Below are 15,485 nucleotides of genomic sequence, written 5' to 3'. Positions count from 1 at the left end.
GGTTATTTGAACGTTCACTGAAGTGGTTTAGGCTATACTGGAGCAAGAATTCCGCCCGTCTTTGCGCAATTGGCCATTGATTGACGGCCATTAATTAATTAATATAGGTGGCCTGCACGCACAGAGTTTGTTTGATGCATGGAGTTTCCGACCGTTTCCCCCTGAGAGCTTAGAGAATAAAATGAGGAGAGCTGTGTTTTACATATAATGTGTAACATTTATTCACATGGCCAGTTCAAAATCACCTAAGGTTTTGACTGAAATGTGTGCCGATATCAATTATTGGGAAAAACATTGTTTGGAGTGGATGGCGGGTGGATTGTTGATGTAGCTGCAGGTGCAGATGACATGACTACAGCTCATCTATGCATCTAGGATGTTGGAATTTGATAGGATACCGGAACTGAGATAAATTGAAAATGAGGATTGGTAATGTCGGAATAGTGGTACTAAAAAAGGTCAGAGTAGGGGCATGTCTAAATAGAGGCATGTCGTAATAACGGTATGTCGTAATAGAGGGTTGTCGTAATAACGGTATGTCGTAATAACGGGATGTCGTAATAAAGGGTGAACCCCGGCTAAATGAATAAATGTAAATAATTAGTGAACTCTGATGTCTTGTCATTGCCTCTCATTTGACCTGCTTTCTCATTTGCTTTGCCCCTCAGCATGAAGAGGAGGATGGCAAGAGTTCGGTACCACCGGTGTGCTCTGGTCAGTGCTGTGGCCTTCATCCTCTGCTGTCTGATGTACCAGATGTACCACCACCTGGTCTTCCCATTGGACTCAAAATCGCCCCCTTTCTACCAGATATACACACATACATGCCCTTTTTGGTCCAACATATCTCATAATGGCACTGCCTCAGCACCAGCAGGCCTCTACACTGTCCAGTGGAACTTTACATGCTCTGCCAATGATAGCACAGAGGTCATTCCATCACACCTGCCCCAGTCATACCAGGAATTCTTACGCTACAGGCATTGCCGAGCATTCCCAATCCTGCTGACCCCTTCACCTTGCGAGGATGACCTCTATCTGTTGTTGGCCGTGAAGTCCACAGCTGTGAATGTAGACCGCCGTGCTGCATTGCGGTACACCTGGGGTCGCGCTGGTAGAATCCAGGGTCGGCGAGTTAAGCTGGTCTTCCTGATGGGCCGCTCACAGGACCAGGTGCCGGGTCACGACCTCCAGCAACTGCTGCAGTGGGAAAGCCGTTGCTATGGGGACATCTTGCAGTGGGACTTTGCTGACATCTTCTTCAACCTGCCTCGGAAGGAGGTGGGATTCCTCAGCTGGTTCTCTCGTAAGTGCAGCAGTGCGCAGTTTGCGTTCAAGGGCGACGACGACGTGTTTGTGAACACAGGGAATCTGGTTGAGTTCCTGACAGCCCACAAACCTGAGAATCACCTGTTTGCTGGATACATCCACAGACCTGAGATGCCTGTCCGAGACAATAACTCAAAGTATTTTGTCCCTGTGGAGATGTACCCAGAGGGGAAGCTCTATCCACCCTTTCCAAGTGGCGGTGGATATCTGATGTCACGGCAGACTATGTTGGGACTGGATGTGGCGGCCCAGAAGGTGAAGCTGTTCCCACTCGATGATGTCTTTCTGGGCTTGTGCTTGCAGCAAGTGGGTGTAAAGCTCACAAACCACAGCGGTTTTCTGACATTCGGCATCAGCGATGACCTAAATCTCCCCTGTGTTTATCGTGAAATCATGCTGGTGCATCAGATGAACCCGGTAGAGATGCGGGACATGTGGTTGCGGATGCAAGACAGTCCACCATGTGGTATTAGTGGGAAAAATCTTTGAGAGAATCCTACTCTGTGGATGGGATCACACTTTTTTTTTACACAGTACATTGAATGACAAAAATACAAAATCTATAAATAATGTCCTTTAAATGGTTCTGTCATGACTTATTTAGAGCAGACAGTTCAACATATTTGGTAATGAAGAATAAATTAGGTTTTGATGTTGCTCTTCCAGTATGCAAATCATTACATACTGGGGCCGATCAGCTAGTCATCCCCAGAGTCAATACCAAGCATGAAATGGCATTCAGCCATTACTCCGTCCATCATTGGAGATTATATCTGTTTTAAAAAGAGACTTAAAACTGCACTGTTTGTTTTTTATTGTACTCTTTTAATATGCCATATGGACTGTTTTATAGTCATATGTATATGTATTCCTCTTGTTGATTTTTTACTTCTTTTTATTGTATTCATTTTCATTCTTTTATGTTCCTTTTACTAGGGCTATTTCCATTTTATTCGTTTGTTATGTCTGAGTCTTGGGCTATTTCCATGTAATTTATTTGTTTGTTTTGTCTATTGTTGAAAAATAATAAAAATGAACCGAACCATGCTGCCAAAAAACTTTGGAAAAATTGAAATGTGAGATGTAACGCTGGAACCTTGTGTAAATAAAAGAAATGTTAGACCAACAAAACACAAGGGGATGGTGAGGGAAATTATTGAAAATATGATTTTGAGTTCTGAATGAAGATGTGCTTTGCTTAAACATATTGCTACTATGCTTGGCTGTGCTTTGCAATTGCTTTGCTTCGCACTGCCATTCATGCATAAAAACAAAATGTGGGATTGCAATGTAACTTTGTATGCGACATAACCAATTTCTGAAATGTAACTTTGTATGCAACATAATACATTTTTGAAATTCAATTCAATTCAATTTATTGTGCTTATAGAGCGCCAAAACATTACACATGTATCATGGCACTTTACAGAGTGTAGACAATCAGAGAAAAAGGAAAGAAAGGAAGAAAAGAAAAAATATTATGTTGCATACAAAGAAATGTAACTTTGTATGCAACATAATATTTTTTTGGTATGTGAACTTAAATGTGGCTTGATATATTATACAAGAGAGTTCCATTATCAGCATCATAGCAAAGTTACTTCTATACTCTTTGATCATAGTTGGCCCCACAAGGCTTCCGTTTTAACATTCCATATGTTATCTTAATGCAGCGGAAGTAGATTGGGAACCAAAAAGAATGTTCAGGCATTGTTTTTGTTTACCTTGTTGAAAGGGTCTATAATGGCTCATATAATCATGCTTATGCACATGTGACTGGGTAAGGAGCAGAGCGGAGTGTTTGTGTAACCACACGTAAGTGGGCTGTTTAGAAAGCCTCCACTAATAAACCACAAAAAGAACATTGGGTGCTTAGAAGGTGTCTCGGGGAAACGGTACCCAGAAAAGCAAGCGAGACAGAAGCAGACATGTATATCCTGTTGGGTGGGGGGTCGGAACACAGTCAATCACTCTGATATTGAGGAAACCACACCACTTTGTGATTATATCTGCCCCTGTTTCAGGTACAGTCATGCCCTCTCTTGTTATTGTAACATCTACAGTTGTGTAACATTTGCTTACTTTAAAATCGAATGTGAAAATGGAGAACTTTTGTATGTCTTTTATTGTGGCTAATTCGCCTATTTCACGCTGCCATTTTGAATATCCACTAGGTTGACTCACTTCCGGTTAACAATGGCTTATGGAGAATCTAATGTTAATGGAGCTATGTACAAGTTTACAAGGAATTTGCGGCATCTGCGAAAGATTAGTCTATCACAGGTGGCAGAAATTGTGGTACTGCACGAAAACTGGATCGGGGATATAAATTGCTCCATTAATAATTTATATATAAATATGAAGGTAAAGTCAGTCAGCTAGCTATGGATAATACTAGATTAGACACAACAGCTTGTAAATGCACTTAAATAAGGCAGTGTAACAAAATTATCCTGTACTTCTACTAAACAATCAGAATTGAATTGTGGATATAGATTGTTCCATGAACAGTTTGTTTTGTGAAGGTAGTGTTGATGTTGACTAGCTAGGTGGCTAATGTCAGATCAAAACACGACAGCTTGCACTTCAATAAAGCTGTGTAACGAAATGATCCAGCATTTTATTTTTTAAATGATTACATGCATGTTGTCTGCATCAGTCTTTTTGAAGGGGATGCATTGGCCAAATTATATTGAAAAGACGCACAACAAATAGCTATGGTTTGTCAACACCAACGTTGTAGGCTATGCATCAATAATCGACAAACGAACGTTACCCTGTGCTTTGTGCTAAACATTACTAAAGCCTACTAGTTGATTGATGGATGACATATTCCTTGCAACAGTGTGATGTCTGAGACCTGGGCGATAGGAGTGTACTACTACTTACGGTACCTAAAAGGCAGTCTTACATAAAAAGCCAAGCTGGTATATCATTGTTTAAATGCCTTGTGTGTATGTCTGTTGTTCATATGACCATCATTTGTATGTTATCCAAAACATTTCACCATAGAAGCACACCTAAGTAGCAAATTGTTCCGACACTATGCAAGACAAAACTCTTATTTCTTTCCCCAAAGATTTACAGCTCCCACAGTTGCGTTCCGCCAGTGGGTGTTCCCATTTGATTGGCTGGTGCCTTCTGTTGTTGTCCATCGGTGCAGCAAAAGTTGAACTTTTCGACGCGAGTGACGGGAGCAACGTGACGCAATGGACCCACAATTCAGTTCGGCAATGAATGACATAAGCCCAAGTGGACGGGATGTGTCTCCAGCAATGCACCGCACGCAGCTGTGTGTGGGAGCAGATAGTTATTTTTCCACGAGTTCAGCTTCAGAAACAGTGAAGTGAACACACAGTGAGGTGAAGCACACACTAACCCAGAGCAATGAGCTGCCTGCTACAGCAGCGCTCGGGAGCAGTGAGGGTTTAGGTGCCTTGCTCAAGGGCACTTCAGCCGTGGATGTGGGCATAGGAGAGCAGTGCTCAACCACTTTCCCCGCCCACATTTTTCCTACTGGTAAGGGATTGAACCGGCAACCTTTCGGTTACAAGCCCGAAGCCCTAACCAATAGGCCACGGCTGCCCCCAGGTGTGGAACAGAGGCCCTTAGTTTGCAGCTGAGGTCTTTGATCAATCAGGAACCACAGCAGAAAGGAAGTCATCATCATGATGTGATTAAACCAACCAACCAACTGTATGTGCTCAACAGAAAAGGCCCATTATGTGATCTCACAAAACAACGATGTTGTGTGATCTAAAGTAGTATTTAAAGGAGAGCTGCTAGTTCTCCGGGAAGCATTCCGTAATCGGATCTTCCCTTGTACTATGTGCGAGTAGCCATCTTTGTATATCTATCTATCTATCTATCTATCAGTCTATTGTGCAAAGACCACATCATAAAACACGCATTAGACTGGAATCCACAGGGCAAGAGACACAAAGGTCGCCCAGTGGAATGGAGAAGAATGCGTGACCAGGAGCTCAGGTTAATCTAGCGGAGAGGCAAGAAGAGACATGATGGAGACAAGTAGATAGCTATTGTGGAAGCCCTACAGTATGTATGGAGTAAAACCGAATTTGAACTCATTTTCTCTCACGCATAACTTAATAACTTATCCTCGCTGAAAATGTCGCTCTTTGCACTTTCACATTCAGTTCTCACTATTCAGTTTCAGACTGTGCAGTTCAATTTCCGTCTACCGAGACAAAAACAGCTGGCCGCTAAGGAAGAGCGGTCGAGTGCAGATCAGTTTTGATCACAGCATGGGAGCATGGGTTTTCACACAATGTTATGAATGAAATGTGCTTTTTTGGAGGCAATTTGTATCGTAGTGTGGCTGACTTTAGCTCATTAATTGCGTTAGCTGTGCAATATTCCCCACTCATCCGCTCCAGTAGGGAGAGGTGGTCCAGAGGTGAATCCCCCAGCCAGCTCGATGGTGTTTTATGCCCCCAACGTCGTCTTCCAGGCAGTGCTGCACCTTATCCTAAACCTAACCCCAACCCTAACCTTAACCCATGCCTAACCTTAGTGCCTTCCAGGCAGCGCTGCCTTGAAGACAACGTTGGGGGCATAAAATACCAAGAAACCCCCCCAGCCACCCCTCCTCCATTCCCTGCTCAACTTCTCAGCAGCAAGCACAGGCGCCTGCATAGTGCATAGGGAGCCCACTCCCCACAGAGTGCCATGTGATTGGCTTGACATGCAGATGAGCGGTAGGAAACGGATTAGCACAAATTAAAGCTAAAAAATACTACCGCATTTGGATACCTGTGTGAATAAATAAGTAATTAAATACATGTAAGAATATGTTTCATGCTTTCAGAGCAATTTGGCTTTTTTTTTTATTTTCATTTTTTGTAAGTTTTGTAAAGATGTGTGTGTGTGTGTGTTTGTGTGTGTGAATGGTGCTGTAGTGTGATTCTCATAACTGAAGCAGTTCAACTGAAACAGATATCTATCTATTGGTCTCACACACACACACACACACGCACGCATATATACAAACCACTAAAAATTATTCATTTAAATGTTAATGTATCTGTATCTCTCTCACACAAACGTACGCGCACAAACACACACACACACAGATATGATTGTAAATCAGTTAAATTAGATAACAGAAAGTCATACGCACACACATGCATGTGAACGGATGTGTGCGTGCATGCATTCATAGACACTTGACGGCACAGAGTTGATTGGGACAGAGATAGCAAAAGGAGCAGGAGGTCAGGCTTCGCTCAGAAGGATCCTAACAGCCTCTTTGCCTCAACCACCCACAGGACCCATCAGGGATGGATTACTGAACGGGCCTACCGGGCCCTGGGGCCCAAGCCTCCGCGTGGAGTCGCTACTATGTTCTCCAACCTACTCCTCTTTCCATAACTTTACATTTATGCATTTAGCAGACACTTTCCATCCATACTTACACCTACTCCTCTTTCCATAACTTTACATTTATGCATTTAGCAGACACTTTCCATCCATACTTACACCTACTCCTCTTTCCATAACTTTACATTTATGCATTTAGCAGACACTTTCCATCCATACTTACACCTATTCCTCTTTCCATAACTTTACATTTATGCATTTAGCAGACACTTTCCATCCATACTTACTCCATCATACTTACATATGTCATTGTATCCATAATTTACACTTACATATGTAATTTCATCAATACTTACCTTACATCTGTCATTTCTATTGCAAGGGACTACATTGTCCCCAGAGCAACATGGGGTAATTATGTCTAGGCTGACACCAGACATAATTTCACTGCATTTCTTACTTCCAGTAACTATATGCATGTGACAATAAACTTCCTTGTGTCCTTGTATCTTTGTAAAGTGCCTTGCTCAAGGACACAATGGTAACAGCCGGGAATTGATCCGACAACTCAGGCTACTGCATGCTAGCCCAGCTCCTTAACCACTACACTACCACTACCATTTAAGGAGTTATTTTTCAACATTTTCTTACGGATGCATTTTTGCATCTTTGCCCAGGGGTCCAGTGGCTCATAATCTGTCCATGGGTACCATGTTCAAAACAATCATTTATTAAAGAGATCCTCTTAAGATACAGTGTATTTTTTTGTGTTGAGACAAATCAGACAGGTGTCAAAAGTTACTCGGATCCGACTGATTTGGGGCTCAAATCTGATTAAAACTGCAAAGTGACTGCTTTACGACCCTCAGGAACCCTCTTCAAAATCATTGCTCCTCAAAAAGTTCTGTGTCTGTTTCCAGGGTGACTACATAAATGTTCACCTGCTACCTATCTGACTGTAATAAAGACAAGTTACGTTTTTTTCAACTGCTTCCATATTTAAGTTAAGTTACTTGTCTTGAAGGAAATGTGTCCTCTGTGTAGTGCACACACATACACACACACACACACTAGGAGCAGTGAGCTCACCAGGAGCAATTGCATTTTCCTGTTAGTACATTTGTTTCTTTTTTGTTGTTGTTGTTCACAGTACAGTAACATACAGTATTCATTACTGTAATTCTACTTCATTTTACTGTAAAACCTGCAATGGGGAAAATTTGTAACCTTATTGAAGTATTTTCCATTTTTGAGTTTCACATAAAACTCAAATACTGCTTGTGTGTGTCATTACTTTACATGAATAGGTGTTGATTGAGTTTGACTTTGGCATCGAGGTGAGTTGTTGGCCTTTGAATGGCTGTAGTTTTGCATGTGAGCAACTGGCAAAAACTGTAAGCAATGTTAAGGTTGTGGTTTTGCATGCGAGCAATTAAAAAAAAAAACTGTAAGCAATGTTAAGAGGGTTTTGCTCTTGCTGATGTGCTGTTGCGATAAACATCATAGATAAGCTTCTCTGAAAAGTGTGTGTGTGTGTGTTTTGTGTGCTTTAAATGCCTGTCCAGGGCCATTTTGAACATTGCATGTGTGTGGTGGGGGGGGGGGGGGTTGTTTGTCTCCATGCTGACTGCAAGAATCTGATTAAAACTGTGTATATGTAGGCGGGGGGGGGGGGGGGGGTGATGATATAAAACGTGTGGTATAGATGTGTGTCTTTATCTCCATGCTCACAGTAGGAGAACTCAAACTGCAGACATGAACCTCCAGACTTTGTTGTATGTGATGGTGTTGCTCTGCAAACTTACAGGTGAGGTGTGTGTGTGCGTGTGTGTGTGTGAGTAACCTACCATATGTTACAGGTGAGGTGTGTGTGTGTGTGTGAGTAACCTACCATATGTTACAGGTGAGGTGTGTGTGTGTGTGTGAGTAACCTACCATATGTTTGTTTGCAATCTTGCATGCTGCTTTCCAATTTTTCAACTGAGATGTGCGTGTATGTGTACAGTGTGTGTGTCTGTGAGGTGTGTATCTAATGAGTTTGTGTGTGTGCGTGTGAAAGAGAGAGAGAGAGTAGCCTGCATGTGTTGTGTATGTGTTAAAAAGTGTGTATGTGTGGAAAACGCTCTCAGGATGTCTTTCGATCGTGGGGGGCCGTGATGCGCACAGGGGGGCGTGGCCCTGGATGGTCCACCTTGGGATGCATTCTAAACATGACAAGACTATGTGTGGAGGATCACTGGTCTCAGATCAGTGGGTCTTGTCTGCAAGTAGTTGCTTGAAGTAAGCACAATTTCTGCAAGTGTTTAAGGGTATGCATGTATTTGTGTGTGTGTGTGAGTGTGTATTTATGTCTACACAGGGTGCCATATATGCTGCATAGATTTTATGTGTATTTTATGTGAGCATATACTGTATATGTGTGTGTGTGTGTGTCATCATCAACTTTATTGCCAGAATCAAGGTTTATTCAGAAGACACAGATATTACATTACTGAACAGGTCACTTGCACTATAGCGCACATGGGTTTCTTGAGCAGTATCCTCATACAGTCATTATAAGCAACCTTAAAGGTGCTCTAAGCGATGCTGGGTAACGTCACTTCTGTTGACTTTCAAACAAAACAGAGAGCTAGCTCGCTACCAGTGTTGTGTGTGAACGAGTTCAAAAGAACGCGTTCATTGAACACGCTAATTTTTTCGTGAACGTTGAACTGAACGCAACACATTTTTTAATAAAGAACTTAAACGTGAATTAGTTCACATTATGTGTCATGAACGGCAGACATCACTGTAAATGAACGTTGGAATTTGTTTTCCATTGAAAACTGAGTGACATCTGTTTTCTCTTTTGAAACGCAACGAGAGAAAGTTCCTCCCTCCTGTATTCTCGCTGGTGCCGCTTAAATCATGTATCACCAGACAGAAATGGTTTGGACATTGTGTGCGCAATGCATTGCGGGCAACGTAGTGTCCGGCTGAGAATAGTTGAATAGCATACTGACTTCCGCACAACGTTACCCGTGATGAATTGCAGCAGAGCAGGGTAGGCATAGCAACGCCGCGTAGCAGGCAACGACGAGAGCGCGGAGGGCTGGATTTCATTGCACTAAGTATAGAACTGGTCTACCTTGTCTGTACTGCTGCAAGTTTCATCACCTGGTAAGAAACCCACAATTGCAGTGTCATGAGCAAATGTCTAATGAGCAGCTTCAAAGAACATATAGTGATTTCTAGCTCGTAGTGTGAAAAAAAGTATTTATTTAAATATCTCACGAAAAAAGTAAAATGAACTGAACTTTGAACTAGTTCAAAATTAAAATTGTGAACTTTGAGCGTGAACTGTTCACTTTGAGCATGTATGAACTGAACTTGAACTAGTTCAGAAAAGCTGTGAACTGGCACAACACTGCTCGCTACTCCCTCCCCCTCCCTCCCGTGCTGCTCCTGTGCAATTGAAACTCTCCTAAACGTGCATCTCGTCTGTGATTTGCTGGAACAGTTTGTTATGTTTTTATGGGCTAGGTTTGTCCAGGTTGTTTTTGTTGCCGTTTTTGGAGCCTGGGCTGTACACAGAGATCGCATTTTTTTTACAGTGTATTCAGGACACAGGCAGCTAGCGGTTGGTTAGGTGATGTTTGCAGTAAGTGACATAAAATGTGTAGCCTAAAAAACGTGTGCCATTGCCAAAAACATCGCATAGACCAGTGTTTCCCAGCCTTTTTTCCCCCCCTTGCCCCCTTGCCTGTGTCTAAGACAAGCCAGGGCCCCCTACCCAAACTCCTACCCGCATACACCCATAAAAAGAATAAAGTGATTAATTACAAACTTATAAGGTCAGAGGTAATAAATAGCTACATGAATTTAAATGTATTCTGTATAATATGGATTATACAGAATTTTGATTATCCAATTGGGTGTGTTATTTGGATTTTATACATTTAATGTGCGCAAATATAATTTTGGTAACCTTACAACGTCAGCCCAGGCAACATTGTGCGGACCCCCTGCAATCTCTGGCGACCCGTAGTGGGGTCTGCGGACCCCAGGTTGGGAACCACTGGCTTAGAGCACCTTCAAGCTTCTGCATGCTTGCCTTTTTAAACTTAGTCCATAAGGGAGCAGTATACAGAGGAGTGCTATGCTTTAACAGGCTAATTTTGACGTCATCCGTGCTCATGTGGAATTTTGTGACATTTATATACTAGTCCAGCTTCTTGTGCCATAGGATAGCCACACCCCCTGATATCCGTCCTCTCACTATAACCATAGTAAGGTCCGCTGTGGAATTCTCCAACTCCGTCATTAAAAGAGTTCCATTTTCCTAGATCCTGCTTAGATAAGAAAGTTTCTTGCAGACATGCAATGTCGCATTTTTGCAGCAGGTTATCCGTAACCATACGTTGAACGTCGAGTCCTATCTCCAGCAATATTGCCGACACACAGCCTCCGACAGTTATAGGACGCAACACGTACAGTATGTTTTGAAGATTAAGATAGCGGCGCCGCAACTCCAACAGGCCCCGACAGTTATAGGACGCAACACGTATGTTTTGAAGATTAAGATGGCAGAGCCGCAACTCCAACAGGCCCCGTTGCAACAGGTGTAGAAATGGTCGTGCTGGACCTTTTATCTCTCGCTGTGCCCCGCACAACAGAGCCTTCAGGCCATAGCTCCGGATTATACACTGTTGCAACATCCTCACACTCAACGCTTACTTTAAAGGAGCTGTATCTGGTGCTCACAGTTACAATACATTCACAATGAACATTCCGGCCAAGTTTTTCTTTAAGGAATGTACTCAGTGCCTCTCTGCATGAAGATCTGGAGAGAATTTTGTAGCATAGACACTAACCTGTTTTGTTTGCACCACTTTTATGTTACTTTGCGCACTCGTGCCAATAATAGGCTTTGGCCTCCTGCGCGCAGGTTTGTCAGTGCGCTGCTTCCCCGAGGCAGACTGGCTCTCGGCCCTCTTTTGTCGGCCTTGCATCACCACAAGGCAAGGCTCCATTTAGGTGAGTTTGAAAAAGCAACTGTATCTATAGAGCTTTCATTCGCAGTGGATGCCTTGGCAAGCGTCCCAGCACGGCCTACCCCAGCTGCCTCCATAGACAAAGCTGGAGCCGGGACATCGGTCGTGGAAGATCCGAGACCCAAAGGTGCTTGCATCTGCAGACAACTCCACGCCGGAGAAATCCACAGAAGAGGCATTTGAGTCATTTGAGCAGTTTGTCCAGGTCGGGGTGGTGAGTTAGCCAGCGTGGCTACCCTGGCTGGTATACGCACGTGCTCATCTACACAAAGTTCACCCAGCGTGCCGTCCGCAAATACAGATGAACAACAGCTCCCTCTAGTGGGCACGCCTGATCTCTCTCTTTCCATCTCTCCTAGTTGTGGGGCTTAAAGGTCCCATGTGTAAGAATTTCTCCCATCTAGTGTTTAGGGATTATATTGCAACCCTATAGAACTACGGTAGCTGTCGCACATCAAAAACATACAGTAACACCCAATTCACACCAAAGATCGGCGTCAAAACGAAAACGTCGCAGAAGGAGTTGCAGCGGTGTGAATTAAATGGTCCACGTCATTGCCAGCTGCTGCAAGCCATCGCAAAGCATTTAACATTACCATATCTAGTTTTTATTTTTGAGATTTATGTAGGGTTCAAAATCAAGGCCGTAGTGTCTGCGTATGTGTGTTTTGGTGGTGTGTGTGTGTGTGTGTGTGTGTGTCCTTTATTTGTTCTGTCTCCTATTTGTGTCCTTCCTGTCCCCTCTACTGTAGTATCTGCCCAATCCAATAACCGTATAAACAAAGTAAACCTGTGATTCATGTCTGTCCAGTGCTAGTCTCAGGGAATCTATTTTCCTGGAGCGTTTGTTTGCTCGGGTCGGGGAGCTGAGCCTGAGGGAACCTTCTGGAAGGCTGGTGAAGCTGAAGCGGGTGGTGCAGCACCCAGATTACAGATGGGGTGAAACAAACCATTCGTTCTACAACGACATCGGTCTGGTGCAGCTGCAGGAGGCCGTGTCCTTCTCCGACACAGTGAAGCCCGTGATACTGCCCAGCCCCCGAGACGTCTTCAGCCCCGACACTGAGTGCTGGGTCACTGGATGGGGTGATGTAGCTGAGGGCAGTAAGTGTGTGTGTGTGTGTGTGTGTTTGTCAACATCTTAGTGTCTATGTGCAAATGCCTGCATGTGTGTGTGTATGTGTGTGTGTGTGTGTGGCTGCATTTGTGTACATTTATGTGCGTCATGTGTGTGTGTGTGTGTGTGTGGCTGCATTTGTGTGTCTGCATGTGAGTCATGTGTGTGTGTGTGTGTGTGGCTGCATTTGTGTGTCTGCATGTGAGTGCCTGTATGTGTGTGTGTGTGTGTGTGTGTGTGTGTGTGTGTGTGTGTGTGTGTTTGTGTGTGTGTCTACGTGTGCAGATGGTTATCAGATCTGTGTCCCTCTGGAGTGAGCAGCATGTTCATCATGTGTGTGTGTGTGTCACTTGTCCTCCTCCTCCTCCTCCTCTTCACTCTCTCTCTCTCTCCATCCATCAGCACCGCTGGGTGGGAAGCAGACTCTCCAGGAGGTGCAGGTGTCTCTGGTTGATGATGCCACATGTCGTCGGATCTACCCTGAGACGACTGACCGCATGCTGTGCGCCGGTGACCTGAGGGGAGGAAAAGACTCCTGTCAGGTTAGTGTGTGTGTGTGTGTGTGTGTGTGTGCATGCGTGTGTGTGCCTGTGTGTGTGTGTCACTTTTAAATCACTGAACCAGAGCTGGAACAGGGAAATAGCATATAGTGATAACCTTGGGGGCATTTGCCATGAGATAGTGATAACCTTGGGGGCATTTGCCATGAGATAGTGATAACCTTGGGGGCATTCACTACATCAAAGTAAATCAACACTGTAAGGCACTGACAAGGCTCAAAACACCATTACATTTCTGTGATGCTGTAGAGGGTCCCTGCAGACAAACCAAAGTATTTGTACATGAGTTTGTAAGTGTTCAAAAAGGGTATGAAAAGGACTGTTGTGCAGTCAGTGCATGACCTGGATACATCTTCCAGTCACCACCATCTTGCTAGGAGAAGTAAGTGTGTCTGGGTGTGTTGCAGAACATACGTGTGTGTTTATTAGTGTGTGTGTGTGTGTGTGTGTGTGTGTGTGTGTGTGTGTGTGTGTGTGTGTGTGCAGAGTGACTCTGGTGTGCCCCTAGTGTGTATCCTAGCAGGAGAGGTGGAGAGGAGGTTTGTGCAGGTCGGCATTGTCAGCTTTGGGGAGGGCTGTGCTCGTGTGGGAATACCTGGAGTCTACACACACGTCCTCAGCTACACGCAGTTCATCAGGGACACCATTCAAGAGACAGAATGCAACGATCTGCCACCTTTTGAAGCGTGTTTTCTGTAAATAGCCAGTTGTAACATTAACTTAAAAAAGCGAAAACATGGAAAATCGCATAGCTTTAAATTAAAATATGTTTTAGTCATATAACTGCTTAAATCCAGCTTGCTCAAAAACAAATAAAAATGTGCAAATGCTGCAATGATAGATAACCAGTACGAAACAACTTAGACTTAAAGTGTTTTTGCTTAGAGGTTTGTTTTCTTAAAGCATGAAATTGTTTTTTTGCTTACAAAACTTAAAGAGTTTTGTTTAGACTTAAAGAATGTTTGCTTGAAACATAAAGTTTGTTTTGCTTAGATATAAAAATGCTTTGTGTTAGATTTAAAGTGTGTTATGCTAAATGAAATGTGTTTTGAACATAATGTACTGTAAGAACATGATGTGAGGACATAAGTAAGAAACTGTGACCAGTGAACATAAAGGCAACAGACGAGAGGAAGACGAAATAGAGCTTAGCTCATGACAAGACGGGATAAGAACAAGGTGTCAAAAGAGAACCGCCCCCCACGGTCTAGTGTTATCCAATTGCGTGCAGTGAGATTTTTAAATGCATGCTTGTTGCCGCCCCTCGAGTTGGGCCATTACATTGTTCGTGGCCAGACCCTTAATCTTTCTAGATTACCAGGGTCTGGATTTTCCAGACTACCGTCCCCCTTGACTGTGCTCTTCTCTTGCCTTCGGACCCCGGACCTGAAGAAACCTGTCTGATAAATACAAGTGTGTTTAGAGACTGAACCTGAATTGTAGTAGATCATTATAGGATATATAAATGAAAAGAGCTGTCTTTAAGATAAACTTTAAATTTAGCTTAGATTTTTCCCTATGACGGGATAGTTAAAGCAACACCAGAGTTCTTTGTACCTTAAAATAATGTTTCCAAAATTGTTTCAGTGGTTCATCAACTTGTAACAGGGTGAACGGCACTTCTGCATTCGATTCGCAGCCATCTATCGGCTATAACCGCACTATGTAAGTTTGCCAGATCGGGTAGCGGATCTGTAGTTCGATGGAATGAGACATAAGAAACTACAAAATTGACTTGCATGATGTCGCAATACATGGTACTTTCATAAAATCATGCAACATATTCTACCTTGTCTATGGACATAGTTATTTGCAAAGCCGTTGCTGGATAAACAAATAGCGTGCGTGCGACAGAGGAAAAGTTCTTTGGTGTTGCTTTAACTTGCTCTTAGCCCTGGATGGGCAAAAAAATGTCAGTAGCAAGGAACTCTTGACCTCTCTCTAATCAGAAATACAATCAACTTCTGCAAATACAGCTCTGAAGTTTTTTAACTACATTATGAAGTACGAGCCAAGAGAATAGGGAACAAGGACTCAGAGATAGAGAGAGACTCTGAAACAATCCACCCTTGTTAGCCCCAAACCCCAGATTAAGGAATTTGATTT

At 43.3% G+C, this 15,485-nt stretch overlaps 2 protein-coding genes across 2 annotated transcripts; both read left to right on the top strand.

Moving 5' to 3' along the window:
* Nucleotides 1–669: 669 nt before the first annotated feature.
* Nucleotides 670–1,818, top strand: LOC143116195 (N-acetyllactosaminide beta-1,3-N-acetylglucosaminyltransferase 4-like). Its single transcript, XM_076277621.1, has one exon. It carries the CDS (start codon nucleotides 670–672, stop codon nucleotides 1,816–1,818), a length of 1,149 nt encoding a protein of 382 aa, XP_076133736.1.
* Nucleotides 1,819–8,383: 6,565 nt separating this feature from the next.
* On the top strand, nucleotides 8,384–14,805 carry LOC143116193 (tryptase-2-like). Its single transcript, XM_076277615.1, has 5 exons — nucleotides 8,384–8,476; nucleotides 8,799–8,949; nucleotides 12,514–12,806; nucleotides 13,222–13,361; nucleotides 13,866–14,805. Exons 1-5 carry the CDS (start codon nucleotides 8,425–8,427, stop codon nucleotides 14,076–14,078), a joined length of 849 nt encoding a protein of 282 aa, XP_076133730.1. The 5' UTR covers nucleotides 8,384–8,424; the 3' UTR covers nucleotides 14,079–14,805.
* Nucleotides 14,806–15,485: the final 680 nt, after the last annotated feature.

Source organism: Alosa pseudoharengus, unplaced genomic scaffold, assembly GCF_046254945.1.
Source record: "Alosa pseudoharengus isolate Yale_2024_CS ecotype anadromous, Long Island Sound unplaced genomic scaffold, YU_APseudo_1.1 YU_APseudo_1.1_scf_91, whole genome shotgun sequence".
NCBI classification, from domain to species: domain Eukaryota; kingdom Metazoa; phylum Chordata; class Actinopteri; order Clupeiformes; family Clupeidae; genus Alosa; species Alosa pseudoharengus.
This window is presented reverse-complemented; position numbering and strand designations above follow the sequence as displayed.